Here is a 27,664-nt window from a genome sequence, read left to right as displayed (position 1 = left end):
TGGTTCATTTTTACAACATAGTTTTATGTCTTGTCACTGCTAAACTAGAAACTAGAATTTTGTGTTATTTTAACAGCCAAGTTAGAAGCTTTTTGAGAATCTGAATGTTTTCTAAAAAGCTTTGGATTTTACTTTGTAGTAGATTCAGAATGCCGTATCGATGGTTTCCATACAAAATGTTTGGCCTGAGGCGTTTTTTATGAAAGCGGGTGTGTCCAAAATGTGGTCCGGGGGCCATTTGTGGCCGTTGGACTGATTGTTTTATGGCCTCCAAACTGCAGTTCAAGAACGTTGCAACCCTGTCCCGTCCAGCACAGGCAGTTGACGCAGATGGAGACTTTATTTTGAAATCAACATTATTTTAAGCACAACACAAAGTATTCATATGTTTTTATAACCAAGCTTTGAGTATAGAGCTATGTCTCCAGAATCCTTCACAGAAAAGGCAACTTTACTGCATCCAAAACAATTATTTATTTATGTAACAATGAATATATCAAATCCTGTTTTTAGAACTACAAATACATTTGTTCAATGAAATCCAAAAAACTAGATTTATTTTTGTATTAAACTTGATTTAATACAGCTGATGTGGAAAATCCTTTCCAGTTTTGGATCTATGGTGGATTTTGCAATTTTGGCCCACATGACAAAAGTTTTGGACACTTTTCTTTAAAAAAAAGAGAATGTAGCTCCAGCTTTAAAAAACATTGCCTTCATTTGTTCCATGTATTCAAATCAAGTTTGTCAAACTTACTTTAATAAAGCTAATATATCTGCTTGGATAAACTTAATTTGATTACATGTAACACATTTACAGATTATTTTATGTGTTTACTGTATTTTACTGTTTTACAAACAGTCCAGGATGTTTTGACTGGAAAGTAAAACTTTCTTTATGACGCTTATTCTTAGTCAAAGTGTCTGTGTGTTTTAAACCCTGTGCATTCATTGTTAACTGTTTCTAAGAAGTTAAATCAGCAGAAGAGACACCAGGATATATTTATTTCCTCCACTGAAACGCTTGAATCAACATTACATTCAGACTCTGTGATTTCCCCTTTCACCTAACAGGACACGCTGTCTTGTTCTAGAATAAAGGCGGTGCATTCAAGGCCCTGTCGGACACCAGCAGATCTCTGCCCCCCCTCATCCTGACAGGATGTGGCTTAGCAGCTTTTAAATGTTACGTGGCCGACGCCGGGGCAGCTGCTCTGCTTACAGTTCATCTTTTGCTTTTTGTTTCTTCACACATTTCGGTTCATCTGTGAGTGAGCTGCGGATTGCCCAGTGTCAGGGGTTTGACGCAGTATTGCCTGCAGACAGTGAAATCCCCTCAGAAAGCTGTGAAAATGTTCAAAGCGATGAAATAAACACCTGTGTGACGTCAGCGACATATTTTGAAGAGGATGACTGTAGGTCTGACGTTAAAGCGACGGACATAAAACACTTTGCACGAATATTGCCCAACTTAAAAGTTACCTATTATGCTTCCTTGAAAAGGTTAAGATAAATCTATGGCCTACACAAAACATGTTTATCACATCATCACAAAAATATTTTTAGTTGTTTTAGGGCCTCTTTTCACTTTAAATCCAAATAAGCTGCTTATCTAGCCACGCCCTTTTTTAAACTCAACATTTACACTTACACATGAAAATGGCTGCACAATTATACAACCGTACACCTTTGAAAGGCAGAAGTGGGGCCTCCTGCACAACCAACAAGAATGCAGAAAGTCGTTCCTGAATGATTAAGTCGACAAAACAACAATTGTCTTGGTCAGTGGTATAAACCAGCTGACCAAACATGCTGGATTTCAGCTTGGGTTGCTAGGTAACAGCGCAATGCTGTTGCTATGTAACTTTTATAAAAAATATATAGCTTAAAATATCTGTTGAAAGTGTCACTATATCTTAAGACTATGAGAAAGATAATCTGTCAAAAAAAAAAATCAAGCTTCTCTGCCTTCTCCCAGTGTTAACCAGAAACAACCAATCAGAGCCAGGAGGTGGGTCTTAGCGCTGTCAATCAGCTTGTTCTCTGCTACAGTACAGCTCCCCAGCAGCAGATCTTGTTGTGAATGTTAAGGCTAGTTAGCATGAACAGTTTTCCAGTAATAGTAAGTTGTTTCTCCGCCATTAGTACATTTAGCAGCACGTTCATGAGTAAGATTGACAACGCTAAGACTTTCCTCCTGGCTCTGATTAGTTGTTTTTGGTCGGGAGTAGTGCATTTCTTCAGATGCTAATAATAGCTCAGAAAGAAGATGGAAGAGATCGATCTTTTAGCACATCATCTGTCTCATATCATGTCAAGATATGGTGATAGTTTTAGCAAATATCATATATTTTATAAATTACATACTGCAATTTTAACAATCAGGAGTTTGTTTTTTTAATGGCTTATTTTCCAGACACAAAAAAACCATTAGCTTATTCCCAAAAAACACCACTTTGGCCGGTTTTAGGAGCATTAGAGACAAAAATTAATTAAGTAAATTTTGCATAACAGGTTCCCTTTAAAAATAGATTGGTGTATTTTATTTCGATTGAACATTATTCCGTAAGAAAACCACAAGGTGCAGCTCATTATAATTAAGTAATAAAGTGCAGTCGTTCAGTTTGAACCCACAGACAGCTCCGCGGGCGCCTCGTCACCACCAGGTGAAGGTGAGTTTGTAGAAGAAGTCGTAGCTCTTGGACAGGAAGCTGCGCTCGGGCACGTGCGCCTCGATGCTAACGTTGTAGCCGCGACTCTCGATGTCCATCTTCACGCAGTCCAGCAGGTCTCTGACGGACGGCTCGGCCTTCCACGGCCCGAACGTCACCGCAGACTCCTTTCCGGCCTCCAGGCTGTTTACGGCGTTGTCATAGAAACCCAGGTCGTCCTCCGTCCGCATGACGCAGATGAGGATGGTGGAGCGGCGCGCGGCCACTGCCTCCGCTCTGGCAATACGGATCAGAACCTAACAGAAGATTTTAACATTTATAACGGCTTCTTGCTAATGTGTAGCTAATTGCAAGTTCATTTTATTAGTTATTTTATTAATTAAATGCACTAGAAAAGAATAAAATAGAATACTCTTTTCTAACTAGCTCTCATGAGAGTTGCTATGGAGTTGCTATGGCAACAATAAACAGGCTACAGGCAGTAGCGCCGCCTTGCTCCTAATTTATAAACAGTTAAAGGTGGGGAATTAGTACTTAATTGATAAGCTTTGGGAAAATTGCTGCAGCTGAAATTAAGTGCATCTTGGTTTTTATTTAAACTATTTTTGGTACTTTACTGCCAAATTTTACTACTGTTTTTATTATTATTGGTTTATATAAGACTTAATTTAGTTTCTTGTTTTATCATTTATCTACCTGTGATGTTAGGAACCACTTTGGTTGACTGAGGTTGTTGTAAATATAAACTTTCACTTCTCTACATCAGAAACAAAATGAAGTAAACAGGAGACTGATTCTGGGATAAAAGGAGCAGAGAAAGTGTTAAAAACAGGAAGTAGCTGACCTCGATGTTTTCTTTGTAGTGCGGGACCCTGGAGAGGAACTGCTGTCTCCCCACCAGTTCCCCAAACAGCTCAGGCGTCTCCTCCAGACGTTTCATCAGCGGCTTGATGTTGTAGTGGACCGCCTCTGCATACACCTGAACACACACACACACGGGTTACAATGCAGGGCTGGAGCTAACGGCTATATTAGTTATCGATTAATTTATCGATTATTCTGATGATTTTGCAGATTTCTCATTTAAAGGGGCATATTTATGCGTTTTCAAGGCACATAGTGCCATTTTATAGCTCAATGGAGTAACTATGTTAGCTTCTGTTGTAACAGAACACCTTGAAATTGGGTCGCTGTCTCTTTAAAAAATCCTGCTCGTTCTGAAACTGCCTTCGGGAAGTCCTCAAAACATGGCTCCTCTATTGACCTCTTGACAAAATTTTTACCAGCATTTCACTGAGAAGTAGCTCCTAATGAGCTCATCTGATGTTCAGTTCCACCAGGTGTTTGCTAATTGCTGCTGGCTAGTCTGAAGGAGTTGAGTGAGAGGGCTGCTCTGTGAGACAGTTGAAAACGGCAGTTTTGTACAGCTGAATGGTTGCCATGGAGATTACAGGATTTCTCAAACATGCACGAAAGAATCACTCCAGGTGTGTTTTTGATAAAGACATTATAACATGATGTAAAGCTAAAAAAGTCAGTTTTTACATAATAAAATGGCACATTCTGCAGATTCACATTGACATTCATGCTTAATTTATAAAACATCAGAAATACATTTAGAAAATGCATTTAAACATAATTCAGTTATTTTTTTACATAAGAAAATAAACATTTTATTGCCTAAAATGCAATAACATTGCATTCTTTTCGTGAACGCTAATCATTTGTAGCAAAAGATGCATCTGCAGATAAGGAATATTTCTAAGATCAACATTTGAAAAGCTCAGCCTTTTCTGCTTGACTTATCAATACAGTGTACGGTTGATTTATTGATTATTTTTGGGTTGACCAATTAATTAACAAAAAGTGCTCAACTCTGGCTGACTAAGTGGACAAAGCATTTGATATGGATTGATGCATCATTTAACCAGAAAAATAATACTACTACTACTAATAAAATAATACAAAACCAGCGTGATGCGTGGGGCGAGCGCGAAAACTCCTCACCTGGCTGAACCTGCATGATGAGTGATTGGCGCTGGTTCGTTAACCACCAACTCTCCGGCCAACCGGGACCACAAACATAAACTTTATCAGCGCAGACAGCATGTTGAAATGGAAAAGCCGCACAAAATTCTTTGTCCACAAATATAAATCATTCTCAGCGCTCGCTCAAAGCTCCTCTGAAAGCGCGACTACAAGTTATTCCTGCGGTTCACATAGAACTGCGCACCCAGAGGTAACACGGTGGGGTTTAAACTCCTACCTTGATCAAAAACTCTGGAAAGGAACATAATCCCTATCAGAGGGTTGATGTAAATATCCATAGTGGTCAGCTTGTGTCCAGTTTGAGTGAAAGGAGGCGCGGGATCTGCGCTGAGGTTAACTTAAGACATCCAGCTGCTGCAGCGCGCAGAGGCGCCAGCAGTGTGATGGGTCCGGCTTTAAATGCATAAACTATAAACCTATCTTCTATAAACTTATGTTTTAGGAATTTTACTAATGAATCTGCTCCGCCAGTGAAGCGCTCAGAGCAGTACAGACGCTTGTAATTTGACTTAAAAGAAGAAAATGCGTTTTTTAAAATTATTTTCCTAAAAACATAAACAAGAAAGGCTCAGCCTGGCGGCGGGGCTAGTAAAGCATGGCGGGCTGCCAGGCCTATTAAATAGACTGGGGTAAACCCTGCAATCACTGCTGCTGGCACCTCTGCTCCAGTTTTTCATAAATAACCGCTGTGTCAGCCTTACTTGATGTCAAGTTATAGACCATTGCTTCCAAGATTTACAGCAATGTGAAACGCAAGAGGAAGAAGGACTTTCAGAAAGACTTTGAGGAATTGAAGGTGGCCCACCTCCTCACCCAGGAATCCTTTGTAGTTGAAATACTGGCTGAGAGAGAGAAAAGTAAGGTCCTCCGAGAAGAACTGGACGGACTCCAGACTTCCTATAAGGAGCTGCGCTCCAAATATGAAGTCAACGTTTCTCTGGTGAGGCAGGAGGCCGAGACACACAAGCTTTGTGAAGCGAAGCTTATTGAGGAACAACGGCTTGTGGAGAATCTGAGAACTGAAAAGGATGACATGTTTCAAGAAATGTCACAACAGATCACATCCCTGCTAGACAACGAGAAACTTAGGAAGGAAGAATTGAAGCAGACCAAACGTTTGTACAACGAACTCATCTGCAAGTACGAAAGCCAAGTTTCTGGACTGGAACGAGAAGTGAAAACATATCGGCAGAAGGTGAACCAGGAGAAAGACGCCAACCTGAAGCTCATCAACTACCTGAGAGCTGAGAAGGACCAAATGTTTCGAGAAAAGTCGGAAAAGATCACATTTCTACAAAACAATGAAAAACTTCTGCAGGAAGAACTGAATCTGATCAAACGTTCGTACAATGACCTCATCTCTAAGCATGAAAGCCAAGTTTCTGGACTGGAACGAGACGTGGAAACATATCGGCAGCAAGTGAACCAGGAGACAGACGCCAACCTGAAGCTCATCAACAACCTGAGAGCTGAGGAGGAGGAGCTCTTCCACAAAATGTCAAGAGACATCACAATTATGCAAAAGAGAGAGAGAAGTACATACTGAATGAACTGGATCAGGTTCATGTTTCGTACGATGATCTAATATGAAACAGACATAATGGGATTACAACAGCTGGCTGAAACATATCAGAAGATGAAGGAGGAGCAAACGACTCTTTCTAGCAGAGAAAAGAAAGAAAAGCTTGACCGTGAGTTACAGCGCAGGTTTTCTACTGCGCTACACCAGCAAGTGGAAAACCTTGAGCTCCAGATCATTCAGGAAAGAAAAGCTCATCTGCAGAAATCGGAGGAGGACGTGGCGCTGCTCAACAACATGAGAGCATCGAATGCCGTCCTCCTTGAAAGCACAGCAGCAAAAGAGATAGAATCTCTGCAAGCGAAGGAAAGAGCTGGAGAAAACTAAAGCTTTGAACCAGGAGCTGACCTGCCGGTATGAAACCGAAGTCACTGCTCTGAAACAGCAGGCTGACAAATACCAGCAGGAGATCAGTGAGTTGAAAAGAGCAAAAGAGAATCTACTGGTGCAAGAAACTCAGAGCTCAGGAAGAAGTTTTCCAAGAGAAGGAGGAAAACTCACAGAGCCCAGAAGGCCTGGTTGAAGCTTTAAGCCAAGAAGTTTCCTCAGAGGAGGATCTCCAAGGAGAAACCTTAGCAGGTTGTTCCTCGGACCCGAAATCTGTGGAAGAGATCGAGATTGCTGCAGAAACCATCCTGGAGGATTTCGACAATCCAGGTCCTGAAACCATCCAGGATGGCAAAAGGAAAAAATCTAAAACTTCAATATGGAAAAGAATACGAAATGTTTTCCGATTGAAGAAACCAAAAGAGTGAAGACGGTCCAGAACAGGCTTAAAGAATGATTTAGATATTTAGAGAAGCAGAAAGACATGCAAGAGGAACCGAGGACAGGAATCAAACCCACGGAGGTTGTAGCGCCTGTGAACGGGGCACCGTGCGATGCTTTGTCGAAATTTGAAAAGACAAAAGTTTCCCCCCATTGACTAACTAGAAAAAAGATCCCTTCCCAACTCAATTGGAAAAAACATGGGCAGCACGGTGGTGCAGCGGTTAGCGCTGCAACTTCACAGAGATGATCTGCATGGAGTTTGCATGTTCTCCCCGTGTTTGCGTGGGTTTTCTCTGGGTACTCCGGTTCCCCCCACATCTCCCAAAACATGTCGGTCAGGTCAGTTGGTCACTGTAAATGGCCCCCAAAACAGTTTAAGAAACTCCAGACTGAATGAACACACACACACACACACACTGAACACACACACACACACACACACGTCCCCTCCATGGGCTGCCACCTTATCGTGGTGGGGGGGTTTGAGTGTCCCAGTGATCCTAGGAGTTGTGCTGTTGGGGCTTCATGCCTCCCATTGCAGACGGTCCCAGGTGAGGAACCAGAGCAAGTGCAGCCCAAACATCCCTGATGATGAATACGACCGTTGGAAACGGTGGTTCTACTCGCCTGTACATGGGGTCCCACCCTGGAGCCCAGAGAGAGTCTATGGGTCACCACCTGTAGGTGTGAGACTGAGAGGTTCCAGCTAGAAATAGTCGGACTCACTTAATTAATTAATAGGTTATCTAATTTACAGTGGGGAAAAAATAATTTAGTCAGTCACCAATTGTGCAAGTTCCCCCACTGAAAAAGATGAGAGAGGCCTGCAACTGACATCATAGGTAGACCTGAACTATGGGAGACAAAATGAGAGAAAATATTCAGAAAATCACATTGTCTGATTTGCAAATAAATTCTTTAAATTTATTTAGGGTGGAAAATAAGTACACAACAAGCTATAAGAGCTTCCACCCTTATTTGCAAATAATAAGTATTTATTATTAAACTATTTAGACTATTTTTAATTATATTAACGGGGTAATATCGCCATCTACTGGTAGTTTTGGTGGAAAATAACTGCTTATTTTTCAGCCTTATTTGCAAATAAATTCTTTAAAAATCAGAGAATGTGATTTTCTGAATTTTTTCTCATTTTGTCTCATAGTTGAGGTAACAGTGGTAAAGCATGGGGATCTAATACAGAATCAGTTGAATTATAAATAAAACCACTAGTTCCAAGGAAAGCATATGTGATGTTAGATGAATATTAATGGCAAATTACAGATTTTGACCCAGATGAAGCTAAAACTGTCACTTGAGGAGATCTGGGTAGAAAATGTCTACAGAAAAAGATGTTTTCTTTTATCCTAAATGCAAAATGTTTATATTTTCTGTACATTTTTGACTCAATTGCAGCTCTGAGTTTGTTGTTCTTTCAGCAGTTACCCTTTTTTTGAGTCTGTATACTGCAGTTAACGATGAATTCATTACTAAATGAGTGGATGATTATTCCAATAACTGATTAATTTGATTAATCGTTGCAGCCCTATTACAGAGGGATTTAAAAACAACTCTTCATCGTGTGAGCCTCAGACCTCCCGGATGTTTTCCGTCGGCAGCTTTTCCGACCTCAGGAACTCCAGAACGGCTCCAAAGTGGGAACCGTCGCGGTCGATGAAGAGGCGACCCTGAGCGTCGGTGCTGACTTTGGGCTGGGAGCCCAACAGCTCCGCCACCTTGGAGTCCGGGTGTCTTCTGAGCGTGCCCAGTGTGGTGCTGAACAGGTGACCCCCGACATTTAGCTGGACCACAGAGGAGTGCTGAGGGAGGAGAACAATCACAGAGTTATAAAACAACCAGGCAGAATAAATTCAGTGTCCTGAAGATTTGTTTGTTTCTGTTCTTAAAATGTTCCTATGTGTAAATATCCATTTTGAATTGAGGCACGTGTGGCTTTCCATACAGTTCGGTCTTTCAAATAATTCCTAAGCTTATTTAAGGTTTTTAACGAATTTAATCAATAATAACAAAGTGAAATACTTTGAATGTTTTTGTTCTCTTTTTAACAAAATTTTAGACCGACTGGTCTAAAATTATTAAACCAGTCGGTTTAATAATTTTAGACCATAAAGGCCAGATTTGGAAAACCCGTAGACGGTATTTGTCTTTTAGCTCTGTAAATCTGTAAGACTGCGTAAAGTCAATGCGCCACAATTATAAATGTTTATTTCAAACTTGAATCTTATATCAACTGAAAATTAACCACTCCAAGCAGTTAATTTGATCAATTTAAGCAACAAAAGTCATTTAACTTGAGTATTTTGGTAGCTTATTTATTCTAAGTCGTGCTTGAGTTGCAGTAAAGCCTCATAAAAGTCGACAAACTTGTTCTCGTTTGATTTTGCGAGACAACACCAACTCAAAGTCAGATATTATCTGTGGGTCCAGCAATCAGGGCGGCTCAGTAAATCACCAAACAAACTTATCAATAACTGGTAATCTACACTACAAATACTGTAAAATTTGCACCCTAACGCGTCACTTTGCACAAACTAATGTAAATATTGAGACCCATATGCGATCCGACCTGGACTTCCAGACACCTGTTCCTCTGACAGGTGAGACTTTCCCGCAGCTTTCAGCTTCAACCCGAAAACAACAAAAATCAACGCGATGAGTCAGATTTCTTACCGATGGCGCAGATGAAGATTGTTTACCAGTCGATTTGTAGTCCGGTAGACTCATCTTGGCCCTCTGAAAGTTCAGGTGCTACCGAGGAGTGGAGCAGGTAGCAGCTGGGGGGCGTGGCCTAACCCGGATCCAACCATAAGCTTTAGAACGCTGGGAAGATGTCTCACTTTGCTGCATTTTTAGAAACCGGTCTGAAGAGTATCTCAGCAGACAAATGAACATTTAGCAACTAGGGTTACTAAGATTTACTCATAAATCTAAATAAATATTTAACATAATAAAAAGACACGGAGCAGACAAGATACACAAAAATTACACTTGAATGGACACTTAAGTTCTTTTGTACTTTATTTAATTAGTGTTAATTTGTAATTAAAAGCTACATTTCTATAATTACTAAAATATGGAGTACTATATTTCACAAACTGATCAAATTAATGCACTTCAGAATAAAATGTCACTTAAAGGTATATTTTTCATTACTATATTTTATATAAATGAAAACTACAAGTGTTCAACATAAATTTAAACAGCAATAAGATTTCCCCACTCAGGCCCTTCAAACTAGCAGCAGCAGCAATTAGCAAATACCTGATGGAACTGCACAACAACTATTTCTTAGTTCAACACTAGGAGCGGTGGTAACGGCGTATGAAGAGCATTGTTGTAATTATTTCCTGAAGGCGAAGTTCTCCGTTCTCATCGGTGGGTTCTCTCCAGGTAATCTGGCTTTTATTTACAGTATGACATCTACAATTCTGTAATGTTAAAAATACTACTTGGTTAATTATTCTTGATCAGTTTAATAAATTATGCTTATATGCTGTCCCATGGGGTGTAGATGCATTAATTTCCACCAAGAACAGTTCACAGGTACCACCATTGATTTTGTTCAGAAGCTATTTTACCAACTTAATCGTGCAACAAATTAAAACCAAGTGAAGCATCTCAACTCCCCTCTCAAATGCCTTGCTGTTTTACCCAAACTGTTTACCTCCAGCCACACCCACATTGTTTTCATTAACTTCTACAGAGCAGAGCAGCTTTACTGGAATAGTTTATCAAAAGACCACCTCAGATTATTCTTTATATCCCTAGCACTAACTAATATATGTCGAGTTGTATCTAAGCATATTTTCAGCGCCAGATGAAGCTGGACGTGCGAGTCTTTTCATATTTTTTAATTTTACACCTAAGAAGTAGGGCTAGATAGTAAATCAATAGAATATATTGTGATAACAGAATATTCACTGAACTTCGACCCAGAACAACATTTTGAGGGACATTTGCAGTTAAGGCTTTGACGTATTAATGTTTGGTTACCTAGCAACTCACTCGTCCTTTGGTTGCCTAGCAACAGCCTGTCGAGTAACTAGCAGTTGAACTTTTTGCCACCTGACTCGTCATAACTGCTTAAAATGATCGGCTTTGCCTTTTATTTTCTTTCTAAATCAGCTGTCAGTGTTACGTTTGTCTCAACAGTGATAGCTGTTCAATAATAGTAAATGTGGATATACATTTTGTTTTTGCCAATATAAAAAGACGTGGAATACAAAGAGAAAAAAGGTAGCGGAGTAAAAACTGGATGGAACAGACAAATGTCACAAGTTTGGTAGCATTTCACATATTTAAAACAAACAAAAACCTACTCAATAATTACTGATGTCAGCTGATATGAAACGCTTATAATGTGATGCGTTTTCAGCCCCACTGAAATGCTAAAGTTTTGAAAGAAAGAAAAACCAAAACTCAAAAAGTGTATTTTCCAGATTTTATTGTTTTGTACACAAAAATGCCAGAGTCTTCAATCCATCCAGTAGAACGGCTAAAAACCTGCAAAAGCAAAACAAAACAAAAAAATCTAAATTAAAACAGTTTCACCTAACATCTTACATCAAATAAAATAATGAACAGGTCAGTAAATTCTGAACTTCTCAGTTTTCTGCAGTTTTGTACAGAAACGTCTCCAATTTTGCACATTTTCAACACACGGTGACCATTTTTTGTGCGTTTTCAACCCTTCTCAGACAAATGCCTCGATGTCTTCAACTGAAACGACCTCACTGGTCTGAAGGACCGGAGCAGAACCACAGAACGTGAAACTGAACCGGTCACGACCAGAACCAGACAGAGACCAGTTCCGACTCGTCATCGTCTCATCACGGAAGGGACGCAAACAAATACTAACAAAAATACAAACATTTTCCTTAAAATTTGGTTTTAATTTGGACTACCAACTGGACTTTTTCTGACTGAAACGGATTTATGGATTCGTTTGTTTCTCCACTTGTCAATTTAGCTTTTCAGAAATGTTTTTATTTTCTCCAAAGGTCTGAAACAGAAGAAAATCTCTATTTATGCATCATTTTATTATTAGCTCCTCCTAGTGGAGACATTTAATACCATCTTTAATTTCCCAAGTTCAGCTGATTAACTTCAGGACTCAAACAATTAAACGCAATGAATCAATTATTGAAATAACCGTTAACTAATTTAATATTTGATTATAAATGCATATATATATTTTACATTCAAGATAATTAAAAAAGTCTCTGTAATTGTGTTTTAGTCAAAACTCCTCAAGTTGCGTAGTTTTAGCTTCACCTGGTTCTGACTCAAGAAATGCTTTTATTGCATTTTAGAGAATAACATGTTTATTTTCTTCTTTAAAAAAAAGCAATTACCTTTAATTAGATTTTTTTTATGCATTTTCATTTAAGTGGTTAAATGAAAAGCTCTGCAAAACGTGCCATTTTCCTATCAGATTGTCAATAGATAAAATAATCGTTAATGCAGTCCTGATCAACTTAGATTTTTTAAAATCTCTGTAAAATCATTAAATTTTCCCATATTATTACAGTGGGAGCCATTTCTTAGTCGCCTGACACTGACAGGACCCAGAAAATCATGTAGGACCTTTTATTATTTCTGCATAAACTAAAAGGTTACTTGTAGCTCCCACATGTTTTTTTTTTTCTTGAACAAAGACTTTAATGATTAAAACTGCCCATAAGAATCCTCCGGCTCTTCTTACCCTCTTATGCGGTGGGTACAGCGACTCCCTGGGGCATGACAGGCACCTCGGGCTTGGCCCCCTTCTGCTCCGACGTGGGTGTGGTGGGCAGGTTCTCCTCCTTGGGCTCCACGATGCTGACGTGGTCAGGCAGCGGCTTCTTGGGGCCGATCTTACCGCTGGGGTCCCAGGGCAGCATGATCTTCACCTTGATGCCCAGCACACCTATAGAACAACAGAAAAACAACGACTCAGGGTTTGCTGAAGCCAACAACTCATTTGGACTTTTACCGCAGTAAAATTCAACCAGTTTCAAGGCAAGGAAACTTTTCCAGCACCACTTTGGAGTTAAAAACAACTGAAAGAAGAGTTTCAATTCGCCATCATCTCATTTACTGTTATTCATAAAGTCTTGTGATAGCATTCTACATTTTATAGCAGTGACAATTAAAATAAAACAAATTTTATGTTTTGAAATGTCTCTTTCACACCTGACTGGTCTGAGAACAAAACATGAATTAAATGTTTAAAGAAAATATTCACAAAAAAGTTACAAAAGAAAAATCTGTGTGCTCTTTGTTCCTGAAAACACACATCTTGAAGTTAACAGCTAATATGTTAACTTCATGTTAACATTATTACGCCCCGGTATGTTTGCATGCAAAACCATCAATGAAAATATCAATTAGTGAAACTTGTAGTTTGAATACCAACAACTTTCAAGGACCTTATGCAGAAATCAAGCACTTTCCAAACCTTGAAAGCGAAATCATCTGGTTTGTTTCATCAGCTGTCTGGAGGGACAGGAAACGGGCCGGTACTCACCCTGCCTCAGCAGGACATGGCGAACCGCCGTGTCGACGTAATAGTTGACGGGGTCTCCGCTGTGGATCATCAGGCCGTCCACAAACTTCATGGACTTTGCCCTCTGACCCCTGAGCTTCCCGGAGACCACGACCTCGCAGCCCTTGGCGCCGCTCTCCATGATGAATCTCAGAACGCCGTAGCAAGCCCTGAAAGCAAATAAACCACAGAACAATCTGGTTTGTAACAACTGGGTCTCAGAAAAAGCATGAAAACTGAATCATATTTGAAATAAGAGCAGCCAGGTTTGAATCGCTAACTGAATTAGCAACAACACAAAAGTATTAGCTTTAATTTAACAACTCCAGCAAATTATTAATCGGATTAATCAATTAATGAAATGATTATCAACTAATTTAGTAAAACACATTTGAACTGGATTATGTAGACTCAAAAAAAGGTAATTTTCTAAAAGAACAACATATTCAGACCAGTAAATAGTAAAACTGTGCAAAAATATATACATATATTATTGCATTTCAAGCAACAAACCAATAGTAATTTGTTTATGTTCGTCTTTTTGATGCATTTCTAATGTTTAAAAATCTGCAGTCAGATTTTTAAAATCCAATTAACTGTCAGAATAATTGATTACTGAAATAATATTCACACCCTTCTCAGACAAATGCCTCGATGTCTTCAACCGAAAAAGCCTTGCTGTTCTGCTGGACCAGAGCAGAACCACAGAACGTGGATCAGAACCAGCCACCAGAACCAGACAGAGACCAGTTCCGACTCGTCATCGTCTCATCACTGAAGGGACCGAAGCTGAGCAAACATTTAACAATTAAAACGTTTAAAGGATTAAAACCTGAAGCTCAGCAGAACAGCCTCATCTGATCCAAAACCAGGTTAACTGGGTTCTACAAAACTTTGGTAAAAAAATCTCCTGTAAACCGACATCTGGGTTCATCTCATAAAGTAGCACATTTAAAGTTGTTAAATTGTCGGTTTTTATAACCAGAGTTGGCATAAAATAAAATAAATTTCTAACTGAGTTCATCCGTTTCAAAATCAGAGACATTTGTATTTTTAATCAGCTCCTCCAGCCTGAACTTCTGCGTCCTGGACGACGTTTTTACACCTGACAGTCCTGAACTACTGAAGGAAACGATAAAAACCTCTAAAGAAGATACTGAGCTCAACTTCCCTCTTCAGAAAATGTTAAAGACGGAGTAAAGTCAGATTTTAATGGATGACGGTTTTCTCTTTTGCAAAAATAATTTCTGGTTTGTTCTGGTTGTTTTACCCAGAATTCCCTGCACTGTAATCCACTTCCTGGTTTTGGAGCGCAGTGGTCACTTCAAGGTTTTTAGGCGGACCAGAGTTTGTTTGTTTGGTTCGCATTTACACCTCCCCAAACGAACCAGAAGTTTTAGTCAAATGAGCTGCAGTTGGATTAAAGCGATCTAAACATGGCTGGTGTGAATGCAGCCTAAATCAACAGCAACAAAGCTAACAGTCGGGTTTGTCTGAGCATCTCTTGTTGGTTATTTGAAGCTCTGCTTACCTTCGCACTGCCAGGCCTCCCAGCAGCTTGTAGCGCAGAGACTCAGCCTGGGCGATGGCACAAAGACCACGGGTGGCAACTTTCTCAGCATACAACTGAAAAAAGAAACAGTTCAAACATAGTTAAGTAAACTAAGTAAACTACTCCAGTAAACTACATAAATTATAAGTCCACACTGAGATGGAGTAGTTAAATTAAATGCACAGATTTATGTAAATAAGCTCCTAGTTGTGAAACTGGTTTCTGCCCTTCTCAGACAAATGCCTCAGTGTCTTCACGTGAAAAGAAACCCTGGATCTGAGGAACTGGAGCAGAACCACAGAACGTGGTTCTGAACCGGCAACCTGCAGAACCAGAGAGGTTCCTGTTCCGTCTCGTCATCGAATCATCACAGAAGGGGAATCAGAGATTAGAAAAACTTTAGATGCTTTAAAGGGGCAGCATTATGTGTTTTCCAGGCACATTGTGACACTTTACAGCACCATCAAGTAACTGTGTTACCTTCAGCCGTTATACCAAATATGATAAATTTGACTTTGTAATTTAACGCCTTGAAATTGGGCCTCTGTCTCTATAAAACCTCCTGTTTCTGAAACTCCTCCTTCAGGAAGTCATCACAACATGGCTCCACAATGTTTTTACCAGGTTTTTGAGAAGTCGCTCCTATAATGACCTCAGCAGTTCCACCAGGTGTTTGCTAATTGCTGCTGGCTAGTCTGAAGGAGCTGAGAGGGAATATCGGCAGAAGACTGCCCTGTGAGGCGGAAGCTCAGAAACTTGTAAACTACATAAGAGGAGGAGCTGCGCCTCGAAGGCGGGTCTAAGTCCACCGAGGAGTTTTTCACAGCTGAATGGTTGCCATGGAGTCTAAATGAGTTCTCAAACATGCATGAAAAAATTCAAAGCAAGAATTCAGTTATGTCTGTGATGAGGGAATAAACTTCAGAAAAGTTGATTTAACATGATACCGCCCCTTTAAGAAAAATGCAAATATGCATTCTAAATAGTAGAGATTGATTTCTAATGATGCTTCTCCAGTTTTAAACGATCCAAGTCCAGTAATCCAGAGCTGCCATTTTGCAACTGACTGTCTCAGTACTGGGTCAGAACATTAAACCATTTGACTGAGCATCCAGGACAGTAGTCCTGGAGGACTGGACTCGGTCATCCCTGACCTCAGCAAAGGTCGTTCTGCTCAGCTCACCTCCACGCTGCCCTCAGGGAAGCCGAACCTCTTCTGGACCACAGCGGTCAGCTCTCTGATCCGACGGCCCTTCTCTCCCAGAACATTCTGGGTCCTGAAAACAGAGAAGAAAATGTTTCAAAATGTGCCGTAGACAGAAGCAACCAAACATCCTCTTGGTCTGGTACAGTTTTCTACTGGACTGGGACACTTGCATAATTTGTGCTGTAATAAATGTGTATTTGGAGGTTAAAAACAATTGTGATTGAAATTAGATCATTTCTTCTTGGTTATCAGCAGGTTAATTACAAACAAAAAGAGTACAGATTGGTAAACTAAAAGGAAGAGTTATAGATACGTGGAAGGAGAGTTAATCACCTTGTGGCCAGGATGATGATCTCCGTCCTGGTTGGGGTCACGCGCACCTCCACGCCGGAGTAGCCGTCCTCAGCTAGCTCACGAGTCAGGAACTCGTTCAGCTCGGCCTTGAAGATACCGTCTGCGACGAACTAACGGAGAAAAAGGCCATTTTTAAAAAAAACACAATTATGTCAAATCAGACAATATTGCATCCTGAATAATATAAAATTCTGCAAGTGTGCCTGCAAGATAGTTATAAAGGGTAAACTGTCTGCAGAGCTTAGATTTTAAGACCATAAATAAAATGGTGATCATAGAGGAGGGATCAGTGTACAAACAAACGATTTCAATAGAAAACACCCACAAAGAACCAGTTGAAACTCCTTATTGCAACAAATCACTGCTCTATAGCAAACACTGAATCATTTTTTAAGAACGTGAACCAAACTTCAATTATGAAATTCTATTGTCCACCATATAAAGTTCATATTAATTTTCATTGGTGCAAATCAGCCTCACAAATCCTCTCTAAACCTTTACAATTGGATTTTACCATTTTTATTAATTGTAATTATGGCTTATGACTTACAATATTAGGAACACAGGATTGTAAGACATTTTATCCTAGCAATCTGACACTATACGAGTAAAAACACTGCACAAATATTAAAAAGCACACTACGACAATAGCAGTTGGATTTTATTTTGTTTTTAATCTTCAAGTATTAGCCATAAACACACAATGACAGGCTTCACAAGTCAGCTTTGCTGACTAGAGTCCTAAATTATGCTTGGTAAACAAATGCAGCTTAATGTAAACTATGTATTTCTCCCATCTATTTGGCATAAGCTCAGTATCTTTACTTCAAACTGTAGCGTATATATAGAGACATTAGACATTTTCTGTAAAACGTAACGACGACGGTGTTTCACTAAATCGCCAATAGCTTTTTGTATTTTAATTATTCCGCCATTAGACTAACTGGCCTGATAAAAGTCAGAGAAACGCATTAAAATGCAATTACGGTGTTTGAACACACATCTTGGAACAGAAACTGGGAGTTATTTCAGAACTTTACTGCGGCCCCGGCGAAATGAGCCATGCTAGCTATCTAAATGAGGACGCAGCATCTGGACCAATCCTTCCCGTATCGGAGCTGGACCGATCCGGATGACACCAGCACCAGTGGGAAACACGTCTGTTTCACTCAGTCTGGGTCCATTTTAACAAAATACCGCTGCCTGTGCGAGTAGAAAGGGGATAAAACGCCGCTAACCTTCCTCTTCTTGGAGATTTGCACCGCCATCTTCCAATAGGCCGTAGACAGGAAAGGACCCAGGAAGGATGCGGAAATGCTTTTATAGTGAACAGACAAACTTCCGGTGACGTTCTCTTCAAGTTAACGCTGGGGAATGTAGTTTTCAGCCGTTTCAAGGTTGACTCGAAAACAAAGCATAAAATAGAATTTGGCGTGAAATGTGAGCAGTTTTATTTTTTTAAGCTTTAATAAATAAATAAATTACAAAAACATAGCCGCTGAGGAGTTGGTGGTAAAACTTGCTTTAATTTTTCAAACACAACAGAAATATACAAACAACGTCAACAGCCAGGCATTTAGGCACTCTTTTCTTTTTAGTTGCAAGTATGTTAGCAACGTATTTGCTTGTTGAAACCAGTCAAATTTATTTATTTTTATTTATGGAATGATTCACGTATTAATTTTACAATTTAATCAAAAATAAGCCAAACAGCAGGTACACAAATTCCCCAAAGTCTCCACTATATGGAATCACTTCTGCGTGTCAACCACTTGAAGAGTCAGGAAAAAAGGATTTTTGAAGTGGGGTTTTGTTGAAATATTATAAAAAAGCTACTCTTCCATGCTATCTATTTATTTAATACATTATTTTTATTAGTAACTTTCTGTGATAGATTTTCAGTTTAACTTGTTGTAGGTGCTACAATTTAAAATAACACATCCTTGTTTGCTTACGTCACGCCCCATACAGTGCTCAATGCTTTCAGTAAATTATTTTGTTACAAATATTTCTGCATGAAGGTTTAGACTATAGTTATCTAATCATTTCCTATCATAACCGAACAATTTTGTTTTAGTTCTGAAACAAATGCTGATTGATTTCAGGAATAAACAAAGGCGCATTGTATTCAATCTGTAAGTTGGTTGAACACAATCAACTTACAGAAGTGATGGCAAATTGTGTTCTTATGTCTACTTATGTCTTATTTTGTAAAGCACTTTGTGGTTTCTGACCTGTAAAAGGTGCTACTGACTTGCAAATTATTTAAAACAAAATGTAACTTGAACAACTTCAATCACTTTCCAATTTTTTTAAAGCATTAATTTTTATTAGTAATTGCTTTCTACGATAGATTTTCAGTTTAACTTGTTGCAGGTATTATCTTTACAAATAAAGCATCATTGTTTATTTATCTTTACTTTTATTAATACCATTTTGTTACAATAAATAATGTTCAAAACATATTTTCTAATCAAACAGCTCCAGGTGTTAATTTTAACAGAAAATATAACAATAATTGCCTCTGGTACAATCTGGGAATTAGTTCATCTAATTGATCTTCAGCAGCAGTTATTGGCCTCCTGTGTCTGTTTGTCCCCACCGAGCCAGACGGGGGCGCTGTTGATCTTGGTGGTCTGACCTCTGGCCTGTGTGGACTCCCCCGGCATGCCGCCTCCCTCCCTGGCGAGCCGCTTGTGGATCTCGGCGGCCATGGTGAGGAAGGCCTTCTCCACGTTGTCAGCGCTCTTGGCGCTGGTTTCTAGGAAGGGGATCTTCAGAGAAGAGGCCAAATCCTGATCATGACATGGAAAAGAACAAACATGTTGCAAATTTAGGGTAACAGCAACTTAAAACCCCCAAACACACCAGAAGCAAGCACTATAACATTGTTATTTATGTTTTATCTTAAATCTTTAAGCTCTATCCACATTTATTGGCATTCCTGACAATAATAAGATAAAAGATTATCTAAATTAAAAGCCTTCGTATGTATAAATATGTTTGTTAAAGCAGGACTGGGCTCATTTTTTCCAGCTCACCCCATTGTTTAAGGAATCGGGGACTGAGAAGTCAATGGACGAAGGTTGGTTTTATGTCTGGCAAAACATTTTTCTTTTGATTTGACCAGCAAATATGTATTATTATCCAACTAGAAGGCTTTGGGAACCAGGTTTTGACTTACAAGGCAGTATTATGTATTTTCAAGGCACATATATATAGCACAATCATGTTACCTTCAGTTGTTATAAAAATTCTGTATACATCAAATATGACTTCAAAGAAATTTGACTTTATAATTTAAAGCCTTGAAATTGGGCCAATGCCTCTTTAAGAAGCTCCTGCTCTTTCTGAAGATCCTCCTTCTGGAAGTCATCAAAATATGGCTCCTCTATCAACCTTTTAGCATTTTTTAATTTTTCCTTTTTAACCAGTGTTTCACTTCGAGGTAGCTCCTATAATGAGCTCAGCTGATGCACAGTTCCACCAGGTGTTTGCTAATTGCTGCTAGCTAGTCTGAAGGAACTGAGAAGCTTGGAAATTGCAGTTAAGAGGAGGAGATCCAATTTCCAAGCTTCTTGAAAGCGGAGCTATGTCCCCCCAGGCGTTTTGAACAGATTAATGGTTGCCATGGAGATTAAATGATTTATTAAACGTGCATGAAATAATAAAACCAACACTGGTTACATTTTTGACCAGGGAATTACATTATATCATGAAATAAAACTAAAAAAAGTCAATTTTACATAATACTACCCTTTTAAAATGTTCTGATATCTCAAAAGTTTATGATGCCCTTCACTTGATCAAGGTTTCCAGAACTTTTGGAGGAGAAACAGGCCCACAGCATCACAGGTCCTCCACTATGCATACATAACCTCATACTTCTTTCTTTTCATAATTATAATTTTCAGATATTGTTTACGTTTGGATTTACTGCGTCTGACTCCTTCTGGTGCAGAATTATGACTCATGTCTCACATCAATGACGTAAAAAGTCTGATGAAATGTGACATGACCGTTCTGACTGCAAACGCTTTGTAAAAAAAATCAGACACTGCGGATTTAATACGACATATGGAAAACACACAAACAGCAGAAACATTGCTTTCTCCCTCTGAAGGACACTGACACTTCCCAGATAATCTCAACAAATTAAAACAAGTGAATTATACTGTAGGAAATGTAACTGAACAGTTGAAAATGTAAAAAATTGACGTAATTCTATATTTCTTTTGTGTGTGAATGTTCCAAATGTTTTTCTCTTGTTACCTGAGCCGTAGCAGCATCCACCACTTTCTTACTGACCAGGTCCGATTTGTTTCCCACCAGCAGCCTGGAGACGTTCTCGCAGGCGTACCGATCTATTTCGTCCAGCCACTGCTTCACATTGTTGAAGGACTCCTGAGGAAACATCCACAGATTCAATGTTAATATTAAAACTTCCTGTTTTACTGAATATTTTGAAAAAAAAAATCAAACAAACAAACAAAAAACCTCAATGGTGTCATTTTATGGCCATTGTAGACAGAAAAAAGAGGAGTACATTTCTGTTAAAAATCGTTTTTCTGAAAAAAAAAAAAAGTTTGAAAAGTCAAAAAATTGCAAGAAAAAACTCAGAAATATTTTGATTAATATAAAAAACTTTCTAGAAAAAAACTTGGAAATTTCTGAGTTTAAAAAGTTTAACATTTTTGACTGAGTTTCGAAAGTCTAATTTTTTTTAGTGTTGAAACACAGATTTTCTAGAGAAAAACTTAAAAATTTCTGAGTTTGAAAAGTTTAAAATCTTGCTAACAAATCTAAATAGTTTTTTTTAGGTTAGTCTTAGAAATTGTTTTTAAAAATTGGAGATATTGTGATCCCAAAGTTAAGAATTTTTGTCTTTTGAAACTCAGAAATGTAAAATTTTAATCTGTCTTTTTTGAAGAAAATTAGCAAATTTTCAAACTTTTAAATTTCTGTTTGTTTTCTGTTTTTCTTACAAAATTTCTGAAATTAAATAAAACATTTCTGAGTATTTTCCAGCAATGTTTCGACTTTTCAAAAAGAAAATTCCTTTTTTTTTCTAGAACATTTCTGAGAATTTCTTTGGCCTTTTTTTAAAACATTTTTTTATCTTAAATGGCCCTAATGCACCATCGTAAAAACACTCACTGACCTGTTCGGTTACATCATAAACAATGATGATGCCGTGTGCTCCTCTGTAGTAGCTGGAGGTGATTGTTCGAAACCTCTCTTGACCTGCAGTGTCCCACTGAAGTCATTCACACAGAACATTAGCAGGCTTGTTTTAATAGATAATTTTTTTAAAGACAAAGAGCAGCTGGAACATTATAAACTCACAATCTGCAGCTTCACAGTCTTCCCATCCATGTCGATGGTCCTGATTTTGAAGTCAACTCCAATGGTGGAGATGTAGCTCTCAGTGTAGGTGTCATCCTGCACCAAGTTTAAAGTGGAAGAGTTGTTTTTCTGTCAAAAAGGCCTTGTGACACGTAACTATGATCAATAGCTTATTAGGGCAATTACAGTTTAAAAAATTTGTAAATTCTCGCCAAAAACTCTGAAATTTTGAGATCAATTTCAGAAAATTTCTAGAAAAACATAAGGACATTATCAGAATTCAAAAAGTTTTCTGATTTTTTTTTTGGCAGAAATGTACTTTTTTCTATATATTATAGTACATAGCCATATCTTTATAAAACAAAATATCTCCACCATATCTTTTAAAAAACAAAATTGTACAATGTACACAATGAATCGGTTTCAGAAAAGTTTTGATTCACTTTACACCTGCACAAACACAATCATGAATGGTGTTTTAAATATGCCAAACCCATAGGGGGCGGTGTAGCGCAAAGCTAAAACCTACGACCGCCAATCAGATTGCTTCAAAACAACCGCGACTTCCGGTTAGGAGTTAAAGATGGCGACAGGACGTTCGTGTGGATGGACGGGTGTATTGGCTGGACTACTTTGAAATATTAAATTAGAATATAAAGTTATTAAAACCTATAATAATCTCGACTGGGAATCATGTCAAAGCATGTATGTGGATATATTTGTACAAAATTTTTTTTGCAAAATGTAATGCACAGGATCCTAAATCTCTGAACACTCAAGCACAAATACTGAGTTTTCTCAAATCTACACTTAGGGCGGAGTTTTTATAAATAATTTTAGTTATATTTAGCTGAGTTTTCATGTCGGTGAAAGGTCAAAACTCATAGAAATGTGTGTGTTTTCTCAGATATCCGGCTGTGTGTGGACTAGGCCTAAGAACGATGGTCCTTACTGCAAAGCGCAGCAGCAGGCACGACTTTCCGACTCCAGAGTCACCGATGAGGAGAAGCTTGAACAGGTAATCACTGAAGAGACACACAGGCATTTAAAAAAAAAACCATTAAAACATAGGTGTAAGATATAAACTTTCCTTATTTTTTACCAAATTCCATTCATACCCAGAAATACAGAGCATCCAGAAAGTAACAGCTATTCGTTCTCTCCACCTTTTTCTTCTGTTATTATTATTTCACTTATAACATGGAAAATGTCTAGTTGTAAGTGAAACTACAGTGGAACTAGTACTTTTTTAATCTTTATCTTGCTAAAAAGTTACTTGTATTTATTATTTATTAAACTTGTCATATTTCAAGTGTATTAAGATATTTGCACTAGAAACTAGAGCAAACACAGTTGGTAAGATTTTGTGTTTTTGCAGTGCAGGCATCATGTTTGGAAGAACGTATGATGTGTGAAAAATGTCTTGTCGTAAGAGAAATAATCTTCTAATTAAACTAGTACTTTTACATCAATATTAAGGAATTGTTAACTTAAAACAAGCTCCTATGTCTTGCTGAAAAGTTATTTGTAAATTACTTTTATCTTATTTCAAGTTTACTAAGATATTTGCACTAAAACTAAACAAAAATACTACTCCTGATCCAAGGATGAACTCAGATTGACTCTAGATAAAAAAATAATTAAACTGCATTCATAAATGATGAAAAACTATATGCACCTCCTAAAAACTGCCCAAATTAGCAGATAAAACCAATTTTTAACAATCCACATCTGTAGTTTCTGATGTATCTTCCAGTCTATATGTCACCTGAATGTTTTCACCTAACTTTACCAGTAACGCATCACATTCAGAGAGGAAAACTTACTATTCAGGATTCATGATCGGTGAGGTTCTTCACACGATTAGACTCAAAAAGAATCCAATCCTGAAACTAAATCCTGAGTGGAGAGAAGGCCAGGGAGTCTCTGGAAATGTTGTGTTCTGGTCCCAGAAGCCTGTTTGTGGAAGTCGGATGCTGTTCTCCGGAGGACAGCAAGCAGAAAACGCTGTCTGTGTCTGACTTATGAGCTGACTGCTTCATTATTTATTAATAAAGTTCAGCTCAGGTTACACCGGGGACAGCACCTGGAACCAGGACACCCAGCTTAACTCGCACCATCATTTTATTTTCTTCCTAAACCAGAACACAGTTAAGCTAGCTGCTTCAGATGTTCAGTAAGCAAAGCTTCTGTGCAGCTGTTGTTGTTTATGTGAAGAGCAGCTTTGCTTCAGCTTGTCGACCTGACAATATGTGCAGGGCGACGTCATACGACAGCCAACCAATCGCAGCGCAGACACAAAAAAGCAGGAAGAAGGCAAGAAACGGAGATGCTCAAATAGTTCTTACTGAGTTTCTGCAAATCCCTTTATGGGATTCAAGGTTTTATTTCTGCACTGAGATGAAATTATTCAATATGCTGCTAGGTAAGCAACCAGACGCTTGGTGCAGGCTTTTTCTGTTTATTGTCTGAATATTTTTAAAGCTTTTAACACCAATAAGCCTGAAAGGTGTAGTGGCTCAAAGCCACCAGAGATGATCATGGTGCAGATTTTAAGGGTGTTTTCTCTCCTGATTTTATGATAGACTTGAGTTGATTGTAAACCAAAATTTGTTACATTTCCAGGTCTGCACTATATCAAATTAACCAAACCCATCTTCCTGCATCTCTTTATTTCCAAATATTAATTTCTTCGTTTTTGATCCTTGTTCTTTCTTTTTTCCCTCGGTTTTCTGAATTTTCTCTTTCTATATTTTTTATTTATTCATTTTTTTGTGTCCTCCATCAAATCTCCCTTACTTTTTCCATATTCATGAGTAGCTTTTTGTTTCTTTCTTGTCTCCTTCTCTCTTGTTTTTCCGCTCTTTTCTTCATCTATTCTTCCATCATTTCTCCTCTTCTTTTGGAGAACTGGCCAGGGGGACAAAATGAAAGTGATTTACTTTAATTCAGCGCCGGCTCCCAAGTGTGACCCTCCTGGTCACGGGAACGAGCAGCGAGCACAGGATTGAGAAGACATGCGATGGCTGAGCAGCTGTGAAGGGGTCAGAGGTCAGCAGCCCTGACAACGGCCGGTTGCTGGGACAAGCCGATGCCGATGCAGCACAGAGGTGGGAAAACTGGGGGAAGGGGAAGGAATATAGGAACGGATCGAAACAAAGAGAGAAGGTTAGAAAGCAAGGGGAAGGTCTGGGAACGTCAGGAAAAAACAAAAACAAAACAAAACTCACAGAGGAACAAAACACGCAAAGGAAGAACCAAAAAAAAGCTATTTGCATATCGGCTAATGCAGCAGAAAACAGACAACAGTGGTATAAAATCATTATTTGAAGATAACTAACAGAAATTGATGATTAGGCTTTTTTATTTCATCTTGTAAACTTTAGTAGCATTACAGCATCAGTCACAATCCCTCAGTTGACAGTTTTTTATTAGATATGAAATCTACAGAATCAAAATCTCTTTTCTGACATCTTTTGGTCTTTTACACAAAAGCTCAAGTAATTTTCATTATTATAATCCAGAAAAATGGCTAATTTTGTCGAAAGCTTACTTTAGATTGATGAAACGAGGCACAGTTACCTTCACCTGCCACTTGCCTGACTCCGTAACCTGACACGCTGCTACAAATCATGGAAATGGCCGCCATTTTTAGACGGGATGCCATCAAAAAAACAGTCAAGCATCGTCTCTGCAGATACCTGAAACCGATTTTTATCCCAACATCTGTCATTCTTGTCTGCTTCTTCTTTAAAGCCCAACAAACCTTTTGTTTCTGGACAGTTTTTGCACGGCTGCTTGAAAAGTTACAAAGTCAAAACTTAACTGCAATAATTTGTTGATAAAAAGAAATGGGGGTTCATTTTTGAAGTCATATTTGTAACATGTTATTCATCCATTTATCAATGTTACACTTTCAAGCATTTATCCGCCAACTAAAGATTTAGCTCCAAATAAAATCTGTACTTGGCAAGCTAAATATTTAGCCTTTAACTCAGTTAAAAAGCTAAATATTTAGCCTTTAACTCAGCTAGCAAGCTAAATATTTAGCCTTTAACTCAGCTAGCAAGCTAAATATTTAGCCTATAAATTTATTAAATATCTTGCTTCCAAATAAATATTTAACTCCAAACAAAATATGTGATTAGCAAGCTAATATTTAGCCTCAAACTAAACATTTAGCTCATCTTTCATTGCTTTTTTTGTGCATATTCATTTTTAAGGCAGATTGCTTTAAGTCTTCTGTTCTGATGTATCAATAGTTTATTTGGATGTTTCCCCTTTTACCAATGGAGCATTTTAATTCCTGTTATGATTTTATAACAATATTGTCAGCTGCAATTGCTGAATAAATTTTAAATTGATCCATGTCTACCACCTTCTTCTTCTTTTTCTTTTTATTCTTCTTCTTCTTCTTCCCACCTGAAACAAAGATCTGTTAATACCCTAACAATGTTAATTACTTTTTAAGATATGTTTTACAAGGCCTTGATGGTTAGTTGTTCAAAACATTGTCATTCCATATTCTTCCTTGGTGATGCAAAAAAACTAAAATATAAAAGTTTGTTCTTACTTGAAGGAGTGAATCTTGTTTGCTTCATAAATGTGTGTGTGATCTTGAACAGCTGGACGTCCCGAACAGAGCGAGGAGTGTGAGAGTGTGTTTGTATTTGTGCGCAGGTCAGTGGATGGAGTTAAACCGGTCATTGTTCCCCATCAGTGAGCGTCCCAGGAGACCGGAGCGAGCTCGGATAAATGGCTGCTTTTCACTATTCACCCTCATTTTACCACGATCCCTGGCTCCTGCATGTGAATCTGTTTGGAAAACCTGTGTGTGTGTGTGTGTGTGTGTGTGTGTGTGTGTGTCTGCATTTGGATATGGTTTGGCTCTCACATTTCTTTACAGAACAAGAGTAAAACATTTCCTAGAAAATTAAGCATGGAGTTTTTGTCTTTTCTTAGCTCTTTTTCTAGTTTGTAGGTGTTTTAATAGGCAGATCTGCACTGTAAAAACACAAAATCTCACCAAGTATTTTTGCTCTAGTGTGTGGTGCAAATATCTTGTTACACTTGAAATAAGATAAAACTAACTTACAAGTGACTTTTCAGCAGGTTCCTACATTAAATCAATAGTTCTTGAATATTGATGAAGTTCTAGTTCCACTGGCAGATTATTTTGATTAAAACATTAGAAAATTTCTTGTTATAAGTAAATGTATCTGCCAATGTTCTTAATCAACATTAATAATTTATCTTAAAACAAGCTCCTAAATATTGCTTAAAAGTTATTTGTATGTTAGTTTTGTCTTATTTCAAACGTACTAAGATATGTGCACTAGAAACTAGAACAAAATGTCTTGATAATATTTTGTGTTTTTTGCAGTCGTCATTAAAACATTATGGACCGAGTTTATTTATTATATTTATTATGACATACATGCAGTTTAGACGGGGAAAGCCCAGACGGTGCTTCTGTTCCCAGGATCGTGTTTTGACCAATTAAGCTCTGAAAACATAGCAGCTATAAAACTTCAAATACGGAAATTGGTTACACTGATTGGATCGTTCTTTTATTTTCAACTTTCAA

The 27,664-nt window shown here is 38.3% G+C and overlaps 3 protein-coding genes and 1 long non-coding RNA gene across 4 annotated transcripts; 1 reads left to right on the top strand and 3 right to left on the bottom strand.

The window, feature by feature from the left end:
• Nucleotides 1-983: 983 nt before the first annotated feature.
• kctd14 (potassium channel tetramerization domain containing 14) lies at nt 984-9,888 on the bottom strand. Its single transcript, XM_008426499.2, has 4 exons — nt 9,763-9,888; nt 8,667-8,891; nt 3,517-3,651; nt 984-2,968 (listed from the first exon to the last, which is right to left on the bottom strand). Exons 1-4 carry the CDS (start codon nt 9,814-9,816, stop codon nt 2,657-2,659), a joined length of 726 nt encoding a protein of 241 aa, XP_008424721.1. The 5' UTR covers nt 9,817-9,888; the 3' UTR covers nt 984-2,656.
• Nucleotides 9,889-11,519: 1,631 nt separating this feature from the next.
• On the bottom strand, nt 11,520-18,044 carry rps3 (ribosomal protein S3). The gene is made up of 7 exons (XM_008426498.2): nt 17,970-18,044; nt 16,711-16,841; nt 16,354-16,447; nt 15,150-15,244; nt 13,601-13,788; nt 12,797-13,000; nt 11,520-11,595 (listed from the first exon to the last, which is right to left on the bottom strand). Exons 1-6 carry the CDS (start codon nt 17,997-17,999, stop codon nt 12,801-12,803), a joined length of 738 nt encoding a protein of 245 aa, XP_008424720.1. The 5' UTR covers nt 18,000-18,044; the 3' UTR covers nt 11,520-11,595; nt 12,797-12,800.
• Nucleotides 18,045-18,249: 205 nt separating this feature from the next.
• On the bottom strand, nt 18,250-24,128 carry LOC103475093 (ras-related protein Rab-1B-like). Its single transcript, XM_008426496.2, has 6 exons — nt 23,904-24,128; nt 23,030-23,102; nt 22,078-22,173; nt 21,893-21,988; nt 21,004-21,135; nt 18,250-19,526 (listed from the first exon to the last, which is right to left on the bottom strand). Exons 1-6 carry the CDS (start codon nt 23,915-23,917, stop codon nt 19,293-19,295), a joined length of 645 nt encoding a protein of 214 aa, XP_008424718.1. The 5' UTR covers nt 23,918-24,128; the 3' UTR covers nt 18,250-19,292.
• LOC103475094 (uncharacterized) lies at nt 22,652-27,014 on the top strand. The gene is made up of 3 exons (XR_535286.2): nt 22,652-22,782; nt 22,985-23,095; nt 26,758-27,014. It is a non-coding gene; the product is annotated as an uncharacterized LOC103475094 (long non-coding RNA).
• The last annotated feature ends 650 nt before the right edge of the window (nt 27,015-27,664 follow it).

Source organism: Poecilia reticulata, linkage group LG13, assembly GCF_000633615.1.
Source record: "Poecilia reticulata strain Guanapo linkage group LG13, Guppy_female_1.0+MT, whole genome shotgun sequence".
Lineage (NCBI taxonomy): Eukaryota > Metazoa > Chordata > Actinopteri > Cyprinodontiformes > Poeciliidae > Poecilia > Poecilia reticulata.
Note: the sequence above shows the minus strand (reverse complement) of the source record. Positions and strands in the feature narration are given on the sequence as shown.

Coding starts and splice junctions, on each gene's coding strand:
- kctd14 (XM_008426499.2), bottom strand. CDS start 9,816: ATGAGTCTACCGGACTACAAATCGACTGGTAAACAATCTTCATCTGCG. Junction 8,892..9,762: donor AATCTTCATCTGCGCCATCG/GTAAGAAATCTG, acceptor CTCCTCCCTCAG/CACTCCTCTGTGGTCCAGCT. Junction 3,652..8,666: donor CGACGGAAAACATCCGGGAG/GTCTGAGGCTCA, acceptor GTGTGTGTTCAG/GTGTATGCAGAGGCGGTCCA.
- rps3 (XM_008426498.2), bottom strand. CDS start 17,999: ATGGCGGTGCAAATCTCCAAGAAGAGGAAG. Junction 15,245..16,353: donor TCCCTGAGGGCAGCGTGGAG/GTGAGCTGAGCA, acceptor TTCTTTTTTCAG/TTGTATGCTGAGAAAGTTGC. Junction 13,789..15,149: donor GGAGGCCTGGCAGTGCGAAG/GTAAGCAGAGCT, acceptor ATTTGCTTTCAG/GGCTTGCTACGGCGTTCTGA.
- LOC103475093 (XM_008426496.2), bottom strand. Junction 22,174..23,029: donor GCCTGCTGCTGCGCTTTGCA/GTAAGGACCATC, acceptor AACTTGGTGCAG/GATGACACCTACACTGAGAG. Junction 19,527..21,003: donor TGGATGCTGCTACGGCTCAG/GTAACAAGAGAA, acceptor TGTCATGATCAG/GATTTGGCCTCTTCTCTGAA.